Source organism: Lycium ferocissimum, chromosome 10, assembly GCF_029784015.1.
Source record: "Lycium ferocissimum isolate CSIRO_LF1 chromosome 10, AGI_CSIRO_Lferr_CH_V1, whole genome shotgun sequence".
Classification (NCBI taxonomy): Eukaryota; Viridiplantae; Streptophyta; class Magnoliopsida; order Solanales; family Solanaceae; genus Lycium; species Lycium ferocissimum.
The window spans coordinates 48167884-48184550 of NC_081351.1; the positions used below are offsets into that span (position 1 = coordinate 48167884).

Below are 16667 nucleotides of genomic sequence, written 5' to 3' on the forward strand. Positions count from 1 at the left end.
ACTGTATTTAAGTTTAACAGTTGGGTGTATACTTAGGCGAAATTTTAATAAATTGAAACTCTGTCAAAACTATTCATCCCCTTTAATATCTAAGTAGGTACTAATCTAACAAAGGCAACATATATAGAGTCAGCTACTTATAAAACAATGTTTTGATACACAAAATGCACTAAAATGAAGTTGCAGTATTAAAACTATATTTTACAACTTACAAGTTGAAGAAAAAGAACTTCCGAATTGTAATGTCAAGATAAGTGTGAACTTTGTTGTTGTTATTTTTAAAGAAGATTGAACCTATAGCTTTTGGTTCCACATCTTTATCACCCAATTATAAATTAGTGGGTTCCCCCAACCGAGCAAACCTTACTCAAATATCCTTAATTCACTATCAGTTACTATAAAGTTATCTGATACTAAAATTAATTTAGAGTAATATAATAATCAACTTGCACCTCCACTCTAATAGCAAAATGCGACTTACTGTGAATTAGATGAAACAAATTTTAAAATCTCAAGTACGTTTTAATATTTCAAATATATAAGAGAAATAATGAGAGACAAGGGCTCCGATTTTACAAGAGTAAGGATTTTAATTCAATAAGAATGCTTTACCTCTTGATTCTTTTTTGCTCTTACGTAACACCTATCTCTATATGTAAGTTATGAGATTCATGATATAATTGAAACATACTGATTTGAAAAGATGCATGCTCAGTTCAAATAGTTAATCATACTCAACACACAAAATTCAACTTGAACCTAACAAGCCTTAATGTGATATTTATTTTACTATAATTTATAGTTCAATAATTTTCGTAGACCATCATCATAACAATTACGTAGAATCAAGTATCACGTAATGCAAATCTGTTGGTTTAATGAACCAAATTGCTCTAGACGGGCATACACTAAAGAGGAACGAAAACATTAACAAATAAACTAAATAAATTCATTCACTTTACAAAAATTTATGAGAATGATTAATATGGAAAAGGTTATCACCCCCTTATTTCTTAACAATTCTTTAACTTTATCCTTCCCACCATCCCCATTAATTTCCTTTTACATGAAATTGAGTAACTTTAGAAAAGAAAAAGTTTGCTTTAACTCCATGTTCTAAGTTCTATAACTATTACAAAATGAGATTCCATTAAAACTAATTGGACTGCTCATTGCTTCCCGTGAGCATGATTAGCTTAGCATCATTTAGAGCCAAAAAGTAGTTACGCATCCAAAGGGAAAAAGATTAGCTTGTCCCAATAAAAGTCCAAAGCCCTTTAGATCTTTTCTTTAAGCCAGTTGTCACACGTGTGGGTATTAATCATTTTAAGCACTAATACCACCTTCATGCAATGATGCACCTTACTTTGCTTAATATAATCTTCCTTCCAATATCAAAATATTAACACCCCCCCCCCCCGCCCCCCGCCAATCTCTCCAACAATTATAACTAACAGTATAATTAAATAGAGGTATTAAATTTATCAAATTTACTATGGTGAATTAGTCACATCAAACTTTTAAGATGGTTATAAGGGAGTACTATCAGTACTCTACACAACTCGAGTTATATACCCACCTAATAGGCTAATATCTCGTAAATGTTAATTAAAGGTTTCCATGTTTCTAATAACTAGTTGTCATTTATTCCATAACAAATTTTATACACTAAAACTTTTAGTTACAAACAGATACTAAAGTATGCCAAAAGTGCTTATATTGACTAAAAAAAAAAAAAAATCACTAAATACATGCAAGCACTACTCATTAGAGAGCGAAACTCAAACTTGAGATATAGTAAAATAAACTCACAAGGAACCAAAAAAAGGTATGTGCGTTTATAAAAAAAAAATAATATGAAATTTATCTAATAAACTGCTAGTGGAATATTCATAATCAATCAACTTCAAGGGAGTAAATTTTGAACCATATTTAAAGTCGATTTAAGGAAATTAATAAAGCTTAAACATTGAGCATACAAGCAAGTTGTAGACTACGATGACGCGTTTGCTAATTTCATCTTTCATTTCAATATATTTGTTCATTTTATTCAAAAAATTTAAGTTAATAATTAATTCCCACTTTTCTTTTCTGATTTCCTAATTATTTCACTTGAAATTAAGATGCTTTTAAAAGGTAAGGAACCCATAGCCCCCACAAAAACGTCCCTTCTTCTAATGCAAAGTATGAAATTAGTTTTCTTCTTTTTCCCTTTTTGACGTTAAGAAAAAAGTGGAATCTGCCAGTTTATATTCATATGATCAATCAATATAAAAATGGGCTTCTTGAAAAAGATACTGCTTTGGGTGGGCCAGCCCGCTCGTGCGATCATGAGAGCTTAGGCCCATACTCCTACCACTTGGCCCACAAATAGCTGGGGTTATTGTTGGGTTTCGTTGGGTTTCGTTGGGGTTTGGCGGGGGGGGGGGATGTGGGGTTTTGGTGCGTGGGGGAGGGGACTGGGGATATTCTCCTTCCGTTTTAATTTATATAAATCTATTTCTTTATTAGTCTGTGTGAAAAATAATGACATTTTTTCTATATTTAAAAATAATTTACCTTTATGTAATAATTTATAGCCATATAAAATGTATGTGACTCATTCACCATCACAAGTTTAAAAGTCTTCTATTTTTTTCTTCAACTCCCTACCCAATTAAATAGATTTACATAAATTGAAACGCAGGAAGTATTTCTTTGAAAATCATCTACTAAATTTTAGATATATATAGCAAGCCTGGTTTAGCAGAAAGGAGTGCAGTGCTGGGGGAAAATTTTTTGGGAAAGAGATTAAAAAAATGCAAAATATTATACATGAGATTCTAATCGATAACCATAAATAATTTTTCTATCACCTTTACTGTTATATTATCAGTGGCAGAGATAAGTAGTCTCCAGGGGTTCATCCTCGGCCGAAAAATTACACTGTATTTATAAGGTTAATTTTTTTTTTTTTATGTATATATAGTAGATGTTGAACCCCCTTGACTTCTTCGTGTATTTACTTCTTTATATATTTGAACCCCTAGATGAAAATTCTGGCTCCGCCATTGTATATTATAAGGAAGATGTGTTTGTGTGCATGTGTATTGCTTTTATCATATTTGCACTGTATAGTTTTAAGACCAAAAAGATCTTCTGATAATTACTACGTATATTCAATCCTTGAAAGTGAAGATTTAAATGGAGGAGGCGTTATGTGAAAATAATAGAGAAGAATTTGTTAAAATCTCTTTTTACCTTTGTTGAGGGGAGGGAAAGGAGGGGATTATATATATATGCCTACATATACTTTTCAAAAGTTTTCTTAGTAATATTTAGGGATTATTACAGCCCTCCACGAGGTTTCTTTTCGTAACATTAACTTCTTGATTTATTTTTAACAATAAACGACTACTTCTCTTACGATTTATAATATTATATTTATTTTACTTATTTTGATTTGACTATAATATTTTTTTTTATTTTTTTAAAAAATAATTTATTAATGTAAAAGAATTATAGTACGACTAAATTACTTTTCTAATATACTCTTTTATTTAATTAATTCATTGAACATCTTTTTAATTTGAAATCTCGCGGAGCTTACCTCTAGTCATCTTTCCACTTCGATTCTTTGCCCGAAGATCTCGTCCTCTTTATAGCAAATTTGCCGGATGATCTTGCTTTGATTTCATATATTCCTGCTTTTACCATTAAAAGACGTGGTGCGGCGGATGAGACAGCTCCTCCCTTAACCAGAAGTCTCAGGTTCGAGTCCTTGGTATGGAAAAATCCTTTGTAGGGAGTGCTTCCCTCCGAGGGGCCCTACGCGGCGCAAATCCGGATATACTCGATCTCTAATGCAGATACTGGACACCGGGGGAAACCAAAAAAAAAAAATAGTGCTTTTTACTTTTCAAATTCATTTTTTTGTCTTTGTTGTTTTATCCCTTTTTTTTTTTTTTTTGGCGAAAACTCAAAGTTCCGTCTTCAAAACTTAAAAGGGGTTCTTTTTTAAAAATAAAATAAAATAAAATTGCGTGGATAGAAGAACTGCTGGCTATAGTAGTTTGATAGGGTCATTCACACATGCCCCTATTTCGGGGTGGTCGTCAATTTTCGCCCCTTAAATTTGTGATCTTTAGTTTTTGTCCTTCAACATTTTTGACACGGTATAGCTTAGCTTTCGCAAGATATAGTTTACGTTTAGCTTCGACGTATGTATCATAATATCCACAAGTTATATCGGACAAGACAAACATTCAACACTCAACATAATCTGATAAAAAAGGACATAATTTTAGATTTCGCTCGTCATAGTTTATATTTAGCTTCGGCATATGTATCATAACATCCACACAAGTTATGCCGGAAAAGTCAAAACTTTCAACACTTATCATAATCTGAAAATGCTACACAACTTATGTCTTATAACTTAATTGCTACAGAACTTGTGCGGAGCGAAGCAAAAGTTCGATTTCCGAAGATAAAAATATTATAGAACATGTCAAGCGAAGCAGGTCTGGAAAGTTTCATTAAATAAAGAGCAGAAGCAAAAATTAAATACCACAAATATGAAAAGTAAAAATTAAAGACCAGTGCGTTTGAAGGGTGCCGTGCAAAAACTTCGTTTGAGATGAAAATGAGAAAGATTAAATGTGAACCAATTGCTCACACAATCAGACACACTCTTTTTATCTTTATCACGTGTTATTTAAGTGGTATATTGTTTGGTGTATAAAATACATGTCATTAAAAAGATGTTAAAAAATAATTAAATAGTGAATATATTAGAACAGACAAATCAATCGAGTTATAATTCTTTAGATTAAAAATAAATAATAAGTACTGTAACAGAGATTGTTACAGCAAATTCAAAATAAGGGAGATAAACATATAATATTATAAACTATATGAAAAATTAATGTTATGAAATGAAAATTCAAGCAAGATCTATGTAATTATAAGTAATATTTTAAAACATTTTAATCTATACTTAGGGCATTATTGTGACCTCCTACTCGTTGGCCGTCGCTTCAGTGGAAGAGTGGGGTTGTAAAATGTTGACGTCAGATCATACATAAACTGAATTATTGCAGTAATTAAGAAGCCACTAGTGAGCTTTTTGAGATTAACCCACTTTAAACCTTGTCTAAACTAGATGAGATTTCGAGTTCAAGCTCTAGGAACGAAGAAGGACTTCATATGCAACACTTCCCCTTTAACGGGTCATACATAATGAAAATTTGAATTGGTTGGACCAGTAAATATTGAATACAAAATGACTACTTAAAAAAAAAAAAAAAAAAAAAAAAAAACGGCAGTGGTCGAATTCTAATTAACTCATTCTTTTACAAATTCATGGTTACTTCCATCCATCATTCTCTAGAAAGAAGAAAAAAAAGGCCATGTACATTTTTCTTCTTTTGCTTTTTCCTTTTCGTTTTCTTTTTTCTTTTTCAGCTAAGATACATTGACATAGCAATTGTTCAATCTCAATCCATATATAGTTGGCCTAATATAGGAGACACAAAGTAAAGGCTTCGATGTGAGGTCCATTCACGAGTAACTCTATCATTGCTCCAATACAAGTAGAAACTTATAACAACAATGATTAAAAAACTACTACTATAATAAAGGGATTCTTTTTGCAAAAAGAAAATATCACCTTCTCCTTTCTATTTATACATACTTAATTAATCACTTGTGCAAATCTCATTTCATTCTTCTTCTTCTTCTTAACATCAAAAACTCTCACTACAAAGTGAATTAGCTATGGCTTCTGAGAAAGTTGAGACAGTTATTGCTGGTAACTATTTGGAAATGGAGAGAGAAGGAGAAGAAGCTAATACCAATAATTCTATGAGAAACAAAGTATCCAATTTTTTCTGGCATGGTGGCTCTGTTTATGATGCATGGTTTAGTTGTTCTTCTAACCAGGTTATTTTTTTTCTCCTTTTTAAAATTTATATATTTATTTCCTTATTATTGCTTTGCCATTTATTATTTAGTGCCGAATGCAAGATTTAAATTCAATGAGTTCATTTTTAAGGTTCTTAGAACTGAACGTGCAGTTAAAATTATGGCTTCAGAAGTTAATATCCACTGAATTTCAGTAGTTTTCACATGTATAATTTATGTTCCATGTTAAAAATATTGGGTTCGATTGGACCTGTAAAAACTACTGTGTAAAATCTTTGGAAGATCTTCTTAGAAGAATAGTGAAGGGGTTTATTCGAATTTTTCATATGCATTTTTACGGAAAAAATATGATGCGAATTTCTTAATTTTGTTTTGTTTGGATGATGAAAAATGATGATATTAGGTTGCTCAAGTGCTACTTACACTGCCATATTCATTTTCACAACTGGGAATGATGTCTGGAATTATATTCCAACTCTTCTATGGGTTGATGGGAAGCTGGACTGCTTATCTTATAAGTGTGCTCTACGTTGAGTACAGAACTAGAAAAGAAAGAGAAAAAGTTGACTTCAGAAACCATGTCATTCAGGTACCAATTATTTTCCTTCCTTCTTAACTCTTAATTTAGTACTAAAATTGGATCATGTTTTGGTTCTTTCAAGATCTAATCTTTTTCTTGTTCAGTTTAATTAAGGAGAAAGTGAAAGGAAAAAAGATTTACGTTACTCATTGTATGATAGTAGTACTATATATGGTACTCCATTTTAAAGTCACAAAAGAAAGTAAAGTTTCATATAGTCCTAAGTTTTTTGTACTCTTCTGATACTTTATTTAGATTTCTTTGTGTCTCGACAAGGAGAGGAGAATCAGCCGGATCAGATGAAAATTCGTTGTTACTTTTATGTATAAACGTACACGTACTTCAATTCATTGATCTGATTAATTTAGATTCGCGTCCATCATTTAAACAGAGTTATCTCTTCTTTTACATTTGCCCGCTGTCCTTCCCAGCTCCTTAATTTATATCCTCTCATTATTCTTTTTTTTTTTTTTTTTTTTTTTTTTTTTTTTTTTTGTATCTGAAATTTGCAGTGGTTTGAAGTTCTTGACGGATTACTAGGAAAGCATTGGAGAAATATTGGCCTCTTTTTCAACTGCACTTTTCTTCTATTCGGATCAGTCATTCAGCTAATTGCATGTGCAAGGTATTCACTTCAACAAAAAGAATTTTTAATTAATATATTAACAATATTATAAAATAATGATTTAAAATATCAAGATTAGTACCCCTGGTTTTAAATAAGTACGTAAATAAATAAAAGATTTGAAGTTTTTATTAATAAAATAAATAATACTCCTATAACATTCTTGTTTAATCTTTTTTGTTTGTTTGGTTGTTGCAGTAACATATATTATATTAATGACAATCTTGATAAGAGAACTTGGACGTATATATTTGGAGCGTGTTGTGCCACAACTGTGTTCATTCCTTCATTCCACAACTACAGAATTTGGTCATTTGTAGGGCTTATCATGACAACTTACACTGCATGGTATCTTACCATTGCTTCTCTTCTCAATGGACAGGTGAATTAATAACTTCTTTCCCTTAATTTATATTTTGCTAAATAAATAAAAAAACATACTTCTTATATCCTATTTGAGTGTCTGCAGACAGAATATTGACCATATTTAAGAGCAAAATAAAAGGTGCATTCATTTTAGATTTTTTTTTTTCCAAAAATAATTTTTTCGTTGTTAATATGTCGCTAATCCATTGCTTAAACGAATTTTGTTGTTTAACTACAGAATTTGTCCGTCACTAATTTCTTTTTTTTTAGTATAGATTACTTCCTCTTTTGCAAAAATATTGGAGTACAAGAGATTGGATTTGAGATGGAAAAAGTAGTAGTATAAATGTTTTTGCTTCTTTTTTTTTTTTTTTTTTTTTTTTTTTAAAAGTCCTAACTACTAAAGTTTAGTTTTGGCTTGATTTAACTTTTTAATAATAGAATACCATTTGATTAGTACTTTATTTTCTTCTAATTAATATTTTATTGATTGTGACATGTCAAAGGTTGAGGGAGTGAAGCACTCAGGACCAACCACAATGGTTCTCTACTTCACTGGTGCTACAAACATTCTTTACACCTTTGGTGGACATGCTGTCACAGTGTGAGGATTTAATATTTATATAAAATGTTTAGCAAATTACAAGTGGATAAATATTTTAATATATCCTTAGTACCCCTAGATACTCATTTGTTTGTCTCAGCAGAGACATAACACATGCTTATAATTATTTAGCTCGATATCCCTTTTCTACTAGTGGGAACATGCTTCCTGAAAACCTGGTGCCTACTATTCTTTATCCTCCCTGTATATAGGTTTAATTGAACCTGATACTTTTACATAGAGTATAAATATTTATGTGAAGAATTATTAACAAATTAAAAGTTAAGCTCCGAATTTGTAATTGTAATAGTATAATCGATTGTAGGTCAGAGAATAAAAAATTTAATTTCTGAATTCGCCTCTACTTCCCTGCATATTTATTCTTGAGAGGATCAAACTTTGTTGAAAAAGTGAGTCCTAAAAAAGGAGAGCAAATTAGAGAGAGGAGCAAATTAGCCTAACTATTTAGCAAGAACGAACACCATGTACTCCAAACAGACATATTTACCTCACCTAACAAGTATAACGAGAGAAATGCCCATTAGACAACTAATAATGGAAAGACCGCTTAAATACTATATTAAATGTATTACTGAGAAATATTGTTATTTTTTCATACCAGGTTAGTGATGAGATTACAGTTAGTAATTGGTTATGTGGACTCAAATCTTCATCACTAACATTTTGGCTGAACATATGAGGATCAGGGAGCTTATAAATAATCAGTTATTTTCCAATTTTCATAATATTAAGAAAATCAGAAAATTATAGAATACTTTCATTTTATTACAATATCGGAATGAATTTAGTAGTAATTTTGTGTATGTGTGAATATTTGTAGGGAAATAATGCATGCGATGTGGAAGCCACAGAAGTTCAAGCTGATATATTTGATAGCAACAATATATGTGCTAACACTGACACTGCCATCAGCAAGTGCGGTGTATTGGGCATTTGGAGATGCACTTCTCACCCACTCCAATGCTTTGGCTTTGTTACCAAAGACTAGATTTAGAGACTCTGCTGTCATTCTCATGCTTATTCATCAGGTCACTACAGTTATTTTTTCTCTTAAGTTTCAATTGGGTATTAAAATTATTGAAGATCTAATATATATGTATAAAAAATATTTTTTGACCTACAAACTCAATAAATATTTATTTTTTATGTACACAATATAATTTTCCAGCTAAAAATGTTCAACTAACTAGACACCCTTCATTTTATGTGGCTACGCCACTATGCATAATGGATGGGGAAGGAATTTTACTGATATTGTAAAGAGTTGCTATATGTATTGGTCGATATATATGCTATGCTATGCGTAAAAAAAAATTGAGTTTGGATGAATCCGTCGCAAAAGAGCTACAACTGCCATGTTGGTTGCAACATAAAGTTTCAAAATTTTGTAAATGTGCTCTGTGAAAACCTCGATTTTTTTTAATTAATAATTAATACATATCTTACGCTGGACCAGATAAAATCGTTGTGATTACTGAATGTCTTACTTTTTTGTTTTTGGGTGCAGTTTATTACATTTGGTTTTGCATGTACCCCACTGTACTTTGTGTGGGAGAAGTTCATTGGAATTCATGAGACAAAGAGCTTGTTCAAGAGAGCAATATCAAGACTCCCAGTGGTTATTCCAATATGGTTCTTGGCAATTATTTTCCCCTTTTTTGGGCCCATCAACTCCTCTGTTGGATCTCTCCTAGTTAGCTTCACTGTCTACATTATTCCTGCCTTAGCACACATGCTTACTTTTGCTTCCCCATCAGCTAGAGAGGTACAAAAACCACTAACTAGTATACTACTTATATTATTTTTTTCCTTCTTCCCTAACAATTACTATCTATGTTGGTCGAACTCTTTAAAAATGTCGACAGTTGCGTGTCGAATTTTTCAAAAATAGTGCAATTTTGGAGGATCCGATACGGATGCGGCGGCATTTCTAAAGAGTCCGAACAACATGAATTATTATTACTTTTTCGGTGTCAATTAATGTGATGCACTTTGCTTTTTGATTCGACAGAATGCTGTGGAGCAACCACCATCATTCTTGGGAAGGTGGGTTGGCTTGTATTGTACCAACATATTTGTGGTGGCCTGGGTCTTCATTGTTGGTTTTGGATTTGGAGGGTGGGCAAGCATGGTCAATTTTGTACATCAAATTAACACTTTTGGCCTCTTCACTAAGTGTTATCAATGCCCTCCACATAAGGCTTGAGTAGGATATATTACTATTACAGTAAGGAAGTTTAAAGAAAACTAAGATACATATGAAGTGTGTAAAAAGATTTGGATGTTGCCAACACTTTTTTCCCCATCACTTTAATTATCATTTTATTTTCTTGTAAGAGTCCTTTATTAACTTGAGTGCTAGTGGCTTTTCTTTTTTCTGTTTCCATTTTTCTTCCGAAGAAAAATGTAATTCCCTAATTTGTTTTTCGGGGCTTTATGTGATGTGGATTATTTGGTAATATATACGATCTTTTTGTTGCTCCTTTGCTTTTTATTTACAGTGGTCACATTGCGAACCCTCTCTATTAAAAGGCTAAATGGAAGGAAATTTTGTACCTTCACGGTTTTTGACCTTTGATACAAAGGAGCTTAATTTAAATCCTTATTTAGTTGTAAGGTCTTTTTTTTTCTTTCTATTTCTATGCATAACAAACAAATTGAGCAAATTTCTTACTCATAAATATGAAATACTAACTCTTACTGCTCATAAATATCAAATATTAACTCCCTTTCAATGAAATTACAGCACTTCATTATGCAAACTACGGCTAAATATGAAGCTTTGTACGAGGCTTAAAATAGTTAAAATATCCTTAAAAGTTGTATATTAGTGTCAATATCCCTATATATTATGCATGTTTGGGGTTAATTTGTCATATCAAGTCTATGATACGTATTATTCGTTTGACCCAACAAATTCACATATATATTTGTTTCTTGGGTTATTCCGTATCGAATTCAAAAGCGTGTATACAATGTGAATTTACATCATATGTTATTTATATAAACATCATTTTTCTCTCACTTTCTATTGTGGGATTTGCCGAAGTGTACTATGCACCGGCCGCTTCTTTCGGAACTTGCCAACCTAAAAGTCTCTTAATTCTTCTCTCTTGAGTTATTCAACATCACCCCAAAAATGCAAACACATCTGATGTTGTGTTCTATCTTCTATTATTTTATTTTCTTTCTCTCTTTCCGATATTGTATTTATCTAAGATATGCACCTATTTTTTTTAAACATGTCAGTTTTAGAAGCTTGCTTGTCCTTGACCCGCTCTCATTAGTCCTCTATATGTCATGACGTCGTAGGCAAATAAGAAGGTGTGCCTAAAAATGTGATATGAAAATGCGCACACTGATAGAAATATTTGTCAAAATTTATCATCAAATTATCTAAAACAACATACCCAAAGGTAAAAAAGAGTAGCACGACAAGCAAGGGTGAGACCACAAGGGCCTATTGTACACAGTCTTACCCTACATTTCTGCAAGAGGCTGTTTCCATGGCTTGAACCCCTAACCTCCTAATCACATGACATCAATTTTACTCGTTATATATTCTCATCAAGATATTTAGTTTGCACTAACCTAGAGAGGAGAAATATAACAGGAAGTATTTTGACTCGTCACTGCTTTCTTACTTCTCATCCAAGATGACTATTACAAAATAGACAAATAAGTACAACGCAGAAATTATTATAACGCTAACGCCAAATACGAAAAGCCAAAAGGTATTATCTTTGGAGACATGTTGAAAAGAGCCAAGTAAAATCGCACTATCTTTACATCTTCGTCAAAATCAAACCCCACATCTCATGTATTAAGTGTCTGGAGCTTTTTGACATAACAAACACCTGTAAGATAGGTCTATTATTAGGGCCTAACCTTCTATTTTCTGCGGGGTTCGACAACTTTTTTGCAAATTCCTTTTTTTTTTTGGAAAAAGATTGCATGTCTCTCATTGTATTTACAGCCAATAAAAAGAAAATATGATTTCTCCTAGGTAGTTGGTACTTTTTTAGGTGCTTTTAAGTCAAAATAGCTTTTAAATACTTTGGTAGTGTTTGGGTAGAATTAAAAAAAAAAAGTTTTAAGCACTTGTTTTTAAGCCAAAATAATAAAAATAAGCCAAAAGTTATAAGCTAGAATTTATAACTTATGGCTTTTGGTTTATAAGTCAAAAGTCATAAGCCTATCCAAACGGTATCTTGCAAGAAAGTTATTGTCCTTCAATAGAAGAAAGTCTTGCTAACCTTCAAATTGCAGAATACCTTTTATATTAGGCAGGCCATACTAGTAGGTCATTATTCTTTTCGTCTTTTTAATTAACTCCCTTTTAATCCAACAAGTCTGAAATAAATTTAAGTCTTTGATGTCGATTGCCAAAACCTTATTAAATATAAGAATTATTTAAGAAAATATGTTGACTAAATAATTTTCTTATACTTCAGTTTTTTTTTCTTTTTCAATGGCGAGTATACGTAAGTGTGCTGATTAAGATCTTTAATACCACCATTTAAGTTTTGACTTTATTTAAAAAAGTTATGTAAAAATAGCTTCGTGGTTAGAACTTGGCAGCAAAATCATGGTGGATCGTCAAGATTTCTAATTCATGGGTAAAACTTGTCTTGTCACAAATCCTAGCGATCCATCAGGATTTGTGGTCCCACTAATCCTGAAGGATCGCCTTGAAAACTAAGGAGTAGGATCCCCTCTAGTATCAGTTGCCTCCAGTTCCTCAAATACACTTCTTGATTTAGGACACGTGTCACTTAAAAAATTCAATGAACCAAATTACTTCCCTTCACTTTTATCACTTTACAAACACATCCGCTCTTCTTCTGCATATCTAATAAAATCAGTCGTGTTTTGCCAGAAAATTTACAGTGTTTTTATCAGTTTATGTGAGCATGGAGAAGGGAGCAGAAGAGGGGCTGCGTTTGTAGATTGATAAAAATGAGGTGAAGTAATTTGGACCATTAGATTTTATATTCGACACGTGTCCTATATCAAGAAAAGTACTGGAGGGGATCCAAACCCGACAACTAATATGATTAAAATTTAGCCACAAATCCTAACAGACTATCATAACTTGATGGGTAGATATTTCATTAACACATTTTTAATTACTTCAAAATTAATCGAAATCAACTCTAAAGTTTGATATCCAACCTTCTAATATCAATCCCAATAATTTCGAATGATTGATTTAACTTTGAGCCTTCAAAAAACAATAGACCATTTTGTAATATTCTTCAACAAGTTTTTTTTTTTTTCAGGCTTCACAAAATCTAATAATGATATTCTTCAATTTTTTCACCAAAATCATTAGGATAGATAATCTAGACTATATGTTATCGACCAATCCAAACCCTATGCAATCTATATGTTATCGATCAATCCTAATGTTTAGATTGCATATATAGGCTATAGTTACATGAATTTCTTTTGAAATTTTGACCGATAGCATATAGATTGCAAAGTGTTTAAACCAAATGATTTGTCAATAAATCCATGTATCTTTTAAGTCTTTGAAATTGAGCCAAGTATCAAATCTTCGACGGTTCAAACTGTTGGCATGCTTTTTTTTTTTTTTTTTTGGTCATGACATTATTTAGACAAAACTCGATATCATGTTAAGTTCAAGAAGCAGAAAAATGGTTCTACAATAAGTTTTTTTTTTTTTTTTTTTTTTTTTTTTGTCACACAAAAAGGAGAGAAGGAAAAAAAGATAGTTTTGATTCAAAGGTATGATCGATCATTTTAACTTGGAACAAGATACTATTTGTTTTTCTATTTAGTATTTGATCAGACTCATGGGGAGTTATGTGTAACAAATCAAAACCTTTAAGAAAAACCACCAAATTGTGATATGGATGGGATTCTAGGGGCCCTATGGATCATCATAAATAAAAAGGTAAGATATGGTCAAATAAGTTTGGTAACTAGGGCTCATGTGATATACGGAGTATATCTTTTCTTTATTTACCCACTAAAGTTGCTTCAGAAAGCAAATTGATTATACTATTTTCGTTCTCTGCATGAGATTGAAAAGATGTAAAGTCTCCTCGCTCTTTCCAGAGTTTCATCTTTTCGTAGGCTTTTCTCCACATAACAAAAGAAAATTTCTACCTTTAATTAGTACCTAGCTAAGCTAACAGATAATAGAAGCTGCACCTATTGAAGTTGCTATTGGTATCTTCATGTGGGAATCGTATTCATTTTTGGTTTTGCATATGTTGCGAAAATAAGCATGTTATGTTCAATGACGGAGTCAGGAATTCAAGTAAAGAGATTAAAAACAAATTCTTGTGCTAAGGGGATTCAACAATTTATGTCAAAAAATCATTTTTTCCCTATCTACATATTATAATTTTTCAACGAAGGGGGTTCAATTGACCCCCCCTGCACCCCTCTGGTTCCACGCCTGGCTATGCGCCTATGCCTATGGGTTTATGGATGAGGCAAATAATAGGCTTGATACATAGACAGCTTTTTAAAATTTTCACCAAATTCCATTTAGACACCTTTTAAAAAAATTCACCAAATTTTATTTAGACACTCGAACTAAGACTTATTCCAATTAAGCACTTTGACATATAATAAGGTGCTCCTATACAGACACTTTCGGTTCAATTTTTGAAGGAAAAAAAACTTTTGTTTGTGTCTCTAGCGTCCATTACACAGATAAGTTAAACACTTAAAATATGTCACCTCCTTTAATTATATGAATTTGCCTCAATAAGCCGTTAAAATCACAAACCTATTCCAATTGAGGCTGATGTGTATACTTAAAGGATATTTATATTTTATATGGTTAACTTAACTACTTAATAAACACTTGAGAACACATGCAAAAAAAATCTGAAAATTTAAGCTAAAAGTGTCTTACGAGAACATTTTATTATGTGCGCAAGTGCTCAATTGGAACAAGCATTAGTTCGAGTGTCTAATGGAATTTATTGACAAATATAAGGGGTTGTCTATGTATTAAGCCCAAATAGTTTATATGTCCATGATATAGAAGTCTGACGTATTACAAGCTAAGCTTTAATTTGAACGAGCTACGGTCCGATTCAACGGAGAAATGATAAAACGATTTGGCATGGTTCACAGTAACCTAGCAAGACAAATATATTAAATATAGCATGAAATCCTACCCATTTATCATGAATTGTATGTCACCGTTCTAAGATATATTTGTCCCTTGCGTAGCTTTGAAATTGTAAAAGAGAATTATTATGAGTGAAATAAACTATATAAAGGAGAAAGGCATCATGAGTGATATGAAATAAATAAATAAATAAATAGATAAATAAATAAATAAATAAGAGGTACATATAATAGAAAAATGGAATAAGTGTAGATGAGGTACCATGAGTTAAAACTTGAAATCATGACAACTCGGTAGAGTTTGTGAATTATTTAATACGATAATTAGGTTAAACATAATATGAAGTCCTACCGATTTGTAATCCCACTATTCTAATGACTAAGGTTTAAAACTACCCTTGAATTAAAGCTTCCTTAAAAATCAAGGATACGAAACTTTTTCCTAACAACATAAGCAATATTGGACCAAAAATATAATGGAAGGTAAATTTACTCAATTTTGTATACCACAAAGGAAAAATTGGCCCTGTTTCCTATTAATCAAAAAAGTTGAATTAACCATTTAGGACGATCTATCAATTTTTTCAAGATGAACTAAAATACATAATCAAGTCAAATGAAAAAGGACAAAATTTTAAGTAACTTTATCCCATTTTCGGAATAGTGAGTTTATATTACCTTCCAAATTGAGGAGAATAATTCAACCCAACAGACACCTTCTCTCTCTTTGCATCATTGTCTGGATTGTTAGCTTGTGAATAACAGAACCTCCATGAGGGTACATGCAATCTATAAAACAACGTGGATAAGGTTCACCTGGGACATAAACTTTAGTGACAGTAAGGGAAATGACATGTGATGTGCGGCAAAATGTGTAATCTGGTGGTTGGATTATTTTGATTTAGTCTTGGCACTGTTGACACCAATTTCGTCCCTCCTTTATTCCAATTTATTTCCTTGGGCTTTTAAATTAATTAAATCTAAATATTTTATTTTCGCTACTATTTTTATTGCTATTAATATCATTACTTTCATCTTCACTATTTTCTTCAACATTACCAGCATTACTTTATCATGAATTTTAAACAGTTCGCCATCGTTTCATTTTAGAATTCGTACTCGTTAAATTAGTTTTTACTTTATATACACTAATTACTATTTGTCTTCACATAATATATTTTGTACTAATTATCAAGTTAGAAGCCCAAAATGATTAAATAGGGGAGAAAGGATGAATGTTCTTTTTCACCAAAATGTGCGAGCCAATTGTGACTACTTTTCAAAATCGAGCGGCCATTTATTTAATTGCCGTTTATCTATTTTTCTAGAATTGGATCTAACCCCCCCCACAATTTACCTGACCCGGCCCACTATTCTTATACCACTAAAACCTAATTGAACGCAGCCACGATTTGTCATCTTCTCCACTTCGTCCTTCTCCTCTTCCCCCA

At 31.8% G+C, this 16667-nt stretch overlaps 1 protein-coding gene across 1 annotated transcript; it reads left to right on the forward strand.

Annotated features, from left to right (window-relative positions):
• The first annotated feature begins 5655 nt into the window (after positions 1–5655).
• Positions 5656–10582, forward strand: LOC132034149 (auxin transporter-like protein 3). The gene is made up of 8 exons (XM_059424416.1): positions 5656–5922; positions 6308–6493; positions 6997–7109; positions 7308–7491; positions 7982–8079; positions 8921–9128; positions 9608–9865; positions 10112–10582. Exons 1-8 carry the CDS (start codon positions 5758–5760, stop codon positions 10304–10306), a joined length of 1407 nt encoding a protein of 468 aa, XP_059280399.1. The 5' UTR covers positions 5656–5757; the 3' UTR covers positions 10307–10582.
• Positions 10583–16667: the final 6085 nt, after the last annotated feature.

What these genes read in the sequence shown, in the direction of transcription:
- LOC132034149 (XM_059424416.1), top strand. Translation starts at nt 5,758, where the DNA reads ATGGCTTCTGAGAAAGTTGAGACAGTTATTGCTGGTAACTATTTGGAA. An exon ending in TCAGAAACCATGTCATTCAG is followed by an intron (nt 6,494 to 6,996) that starts GTACCAATTATT and finishes TGAAATTTGCAG; the next exon opens with TGGTTTGAAGTTCTTGACGG. An exon ending in TTCTCATGCTTATTCATCAG is followed by an intron (nt 9,129 to 9,607) that starts GTCACTACAGTT and finishes TTTTGGGTGCAG; the next exon opens with TTTATTACATTTGGTTTTGC.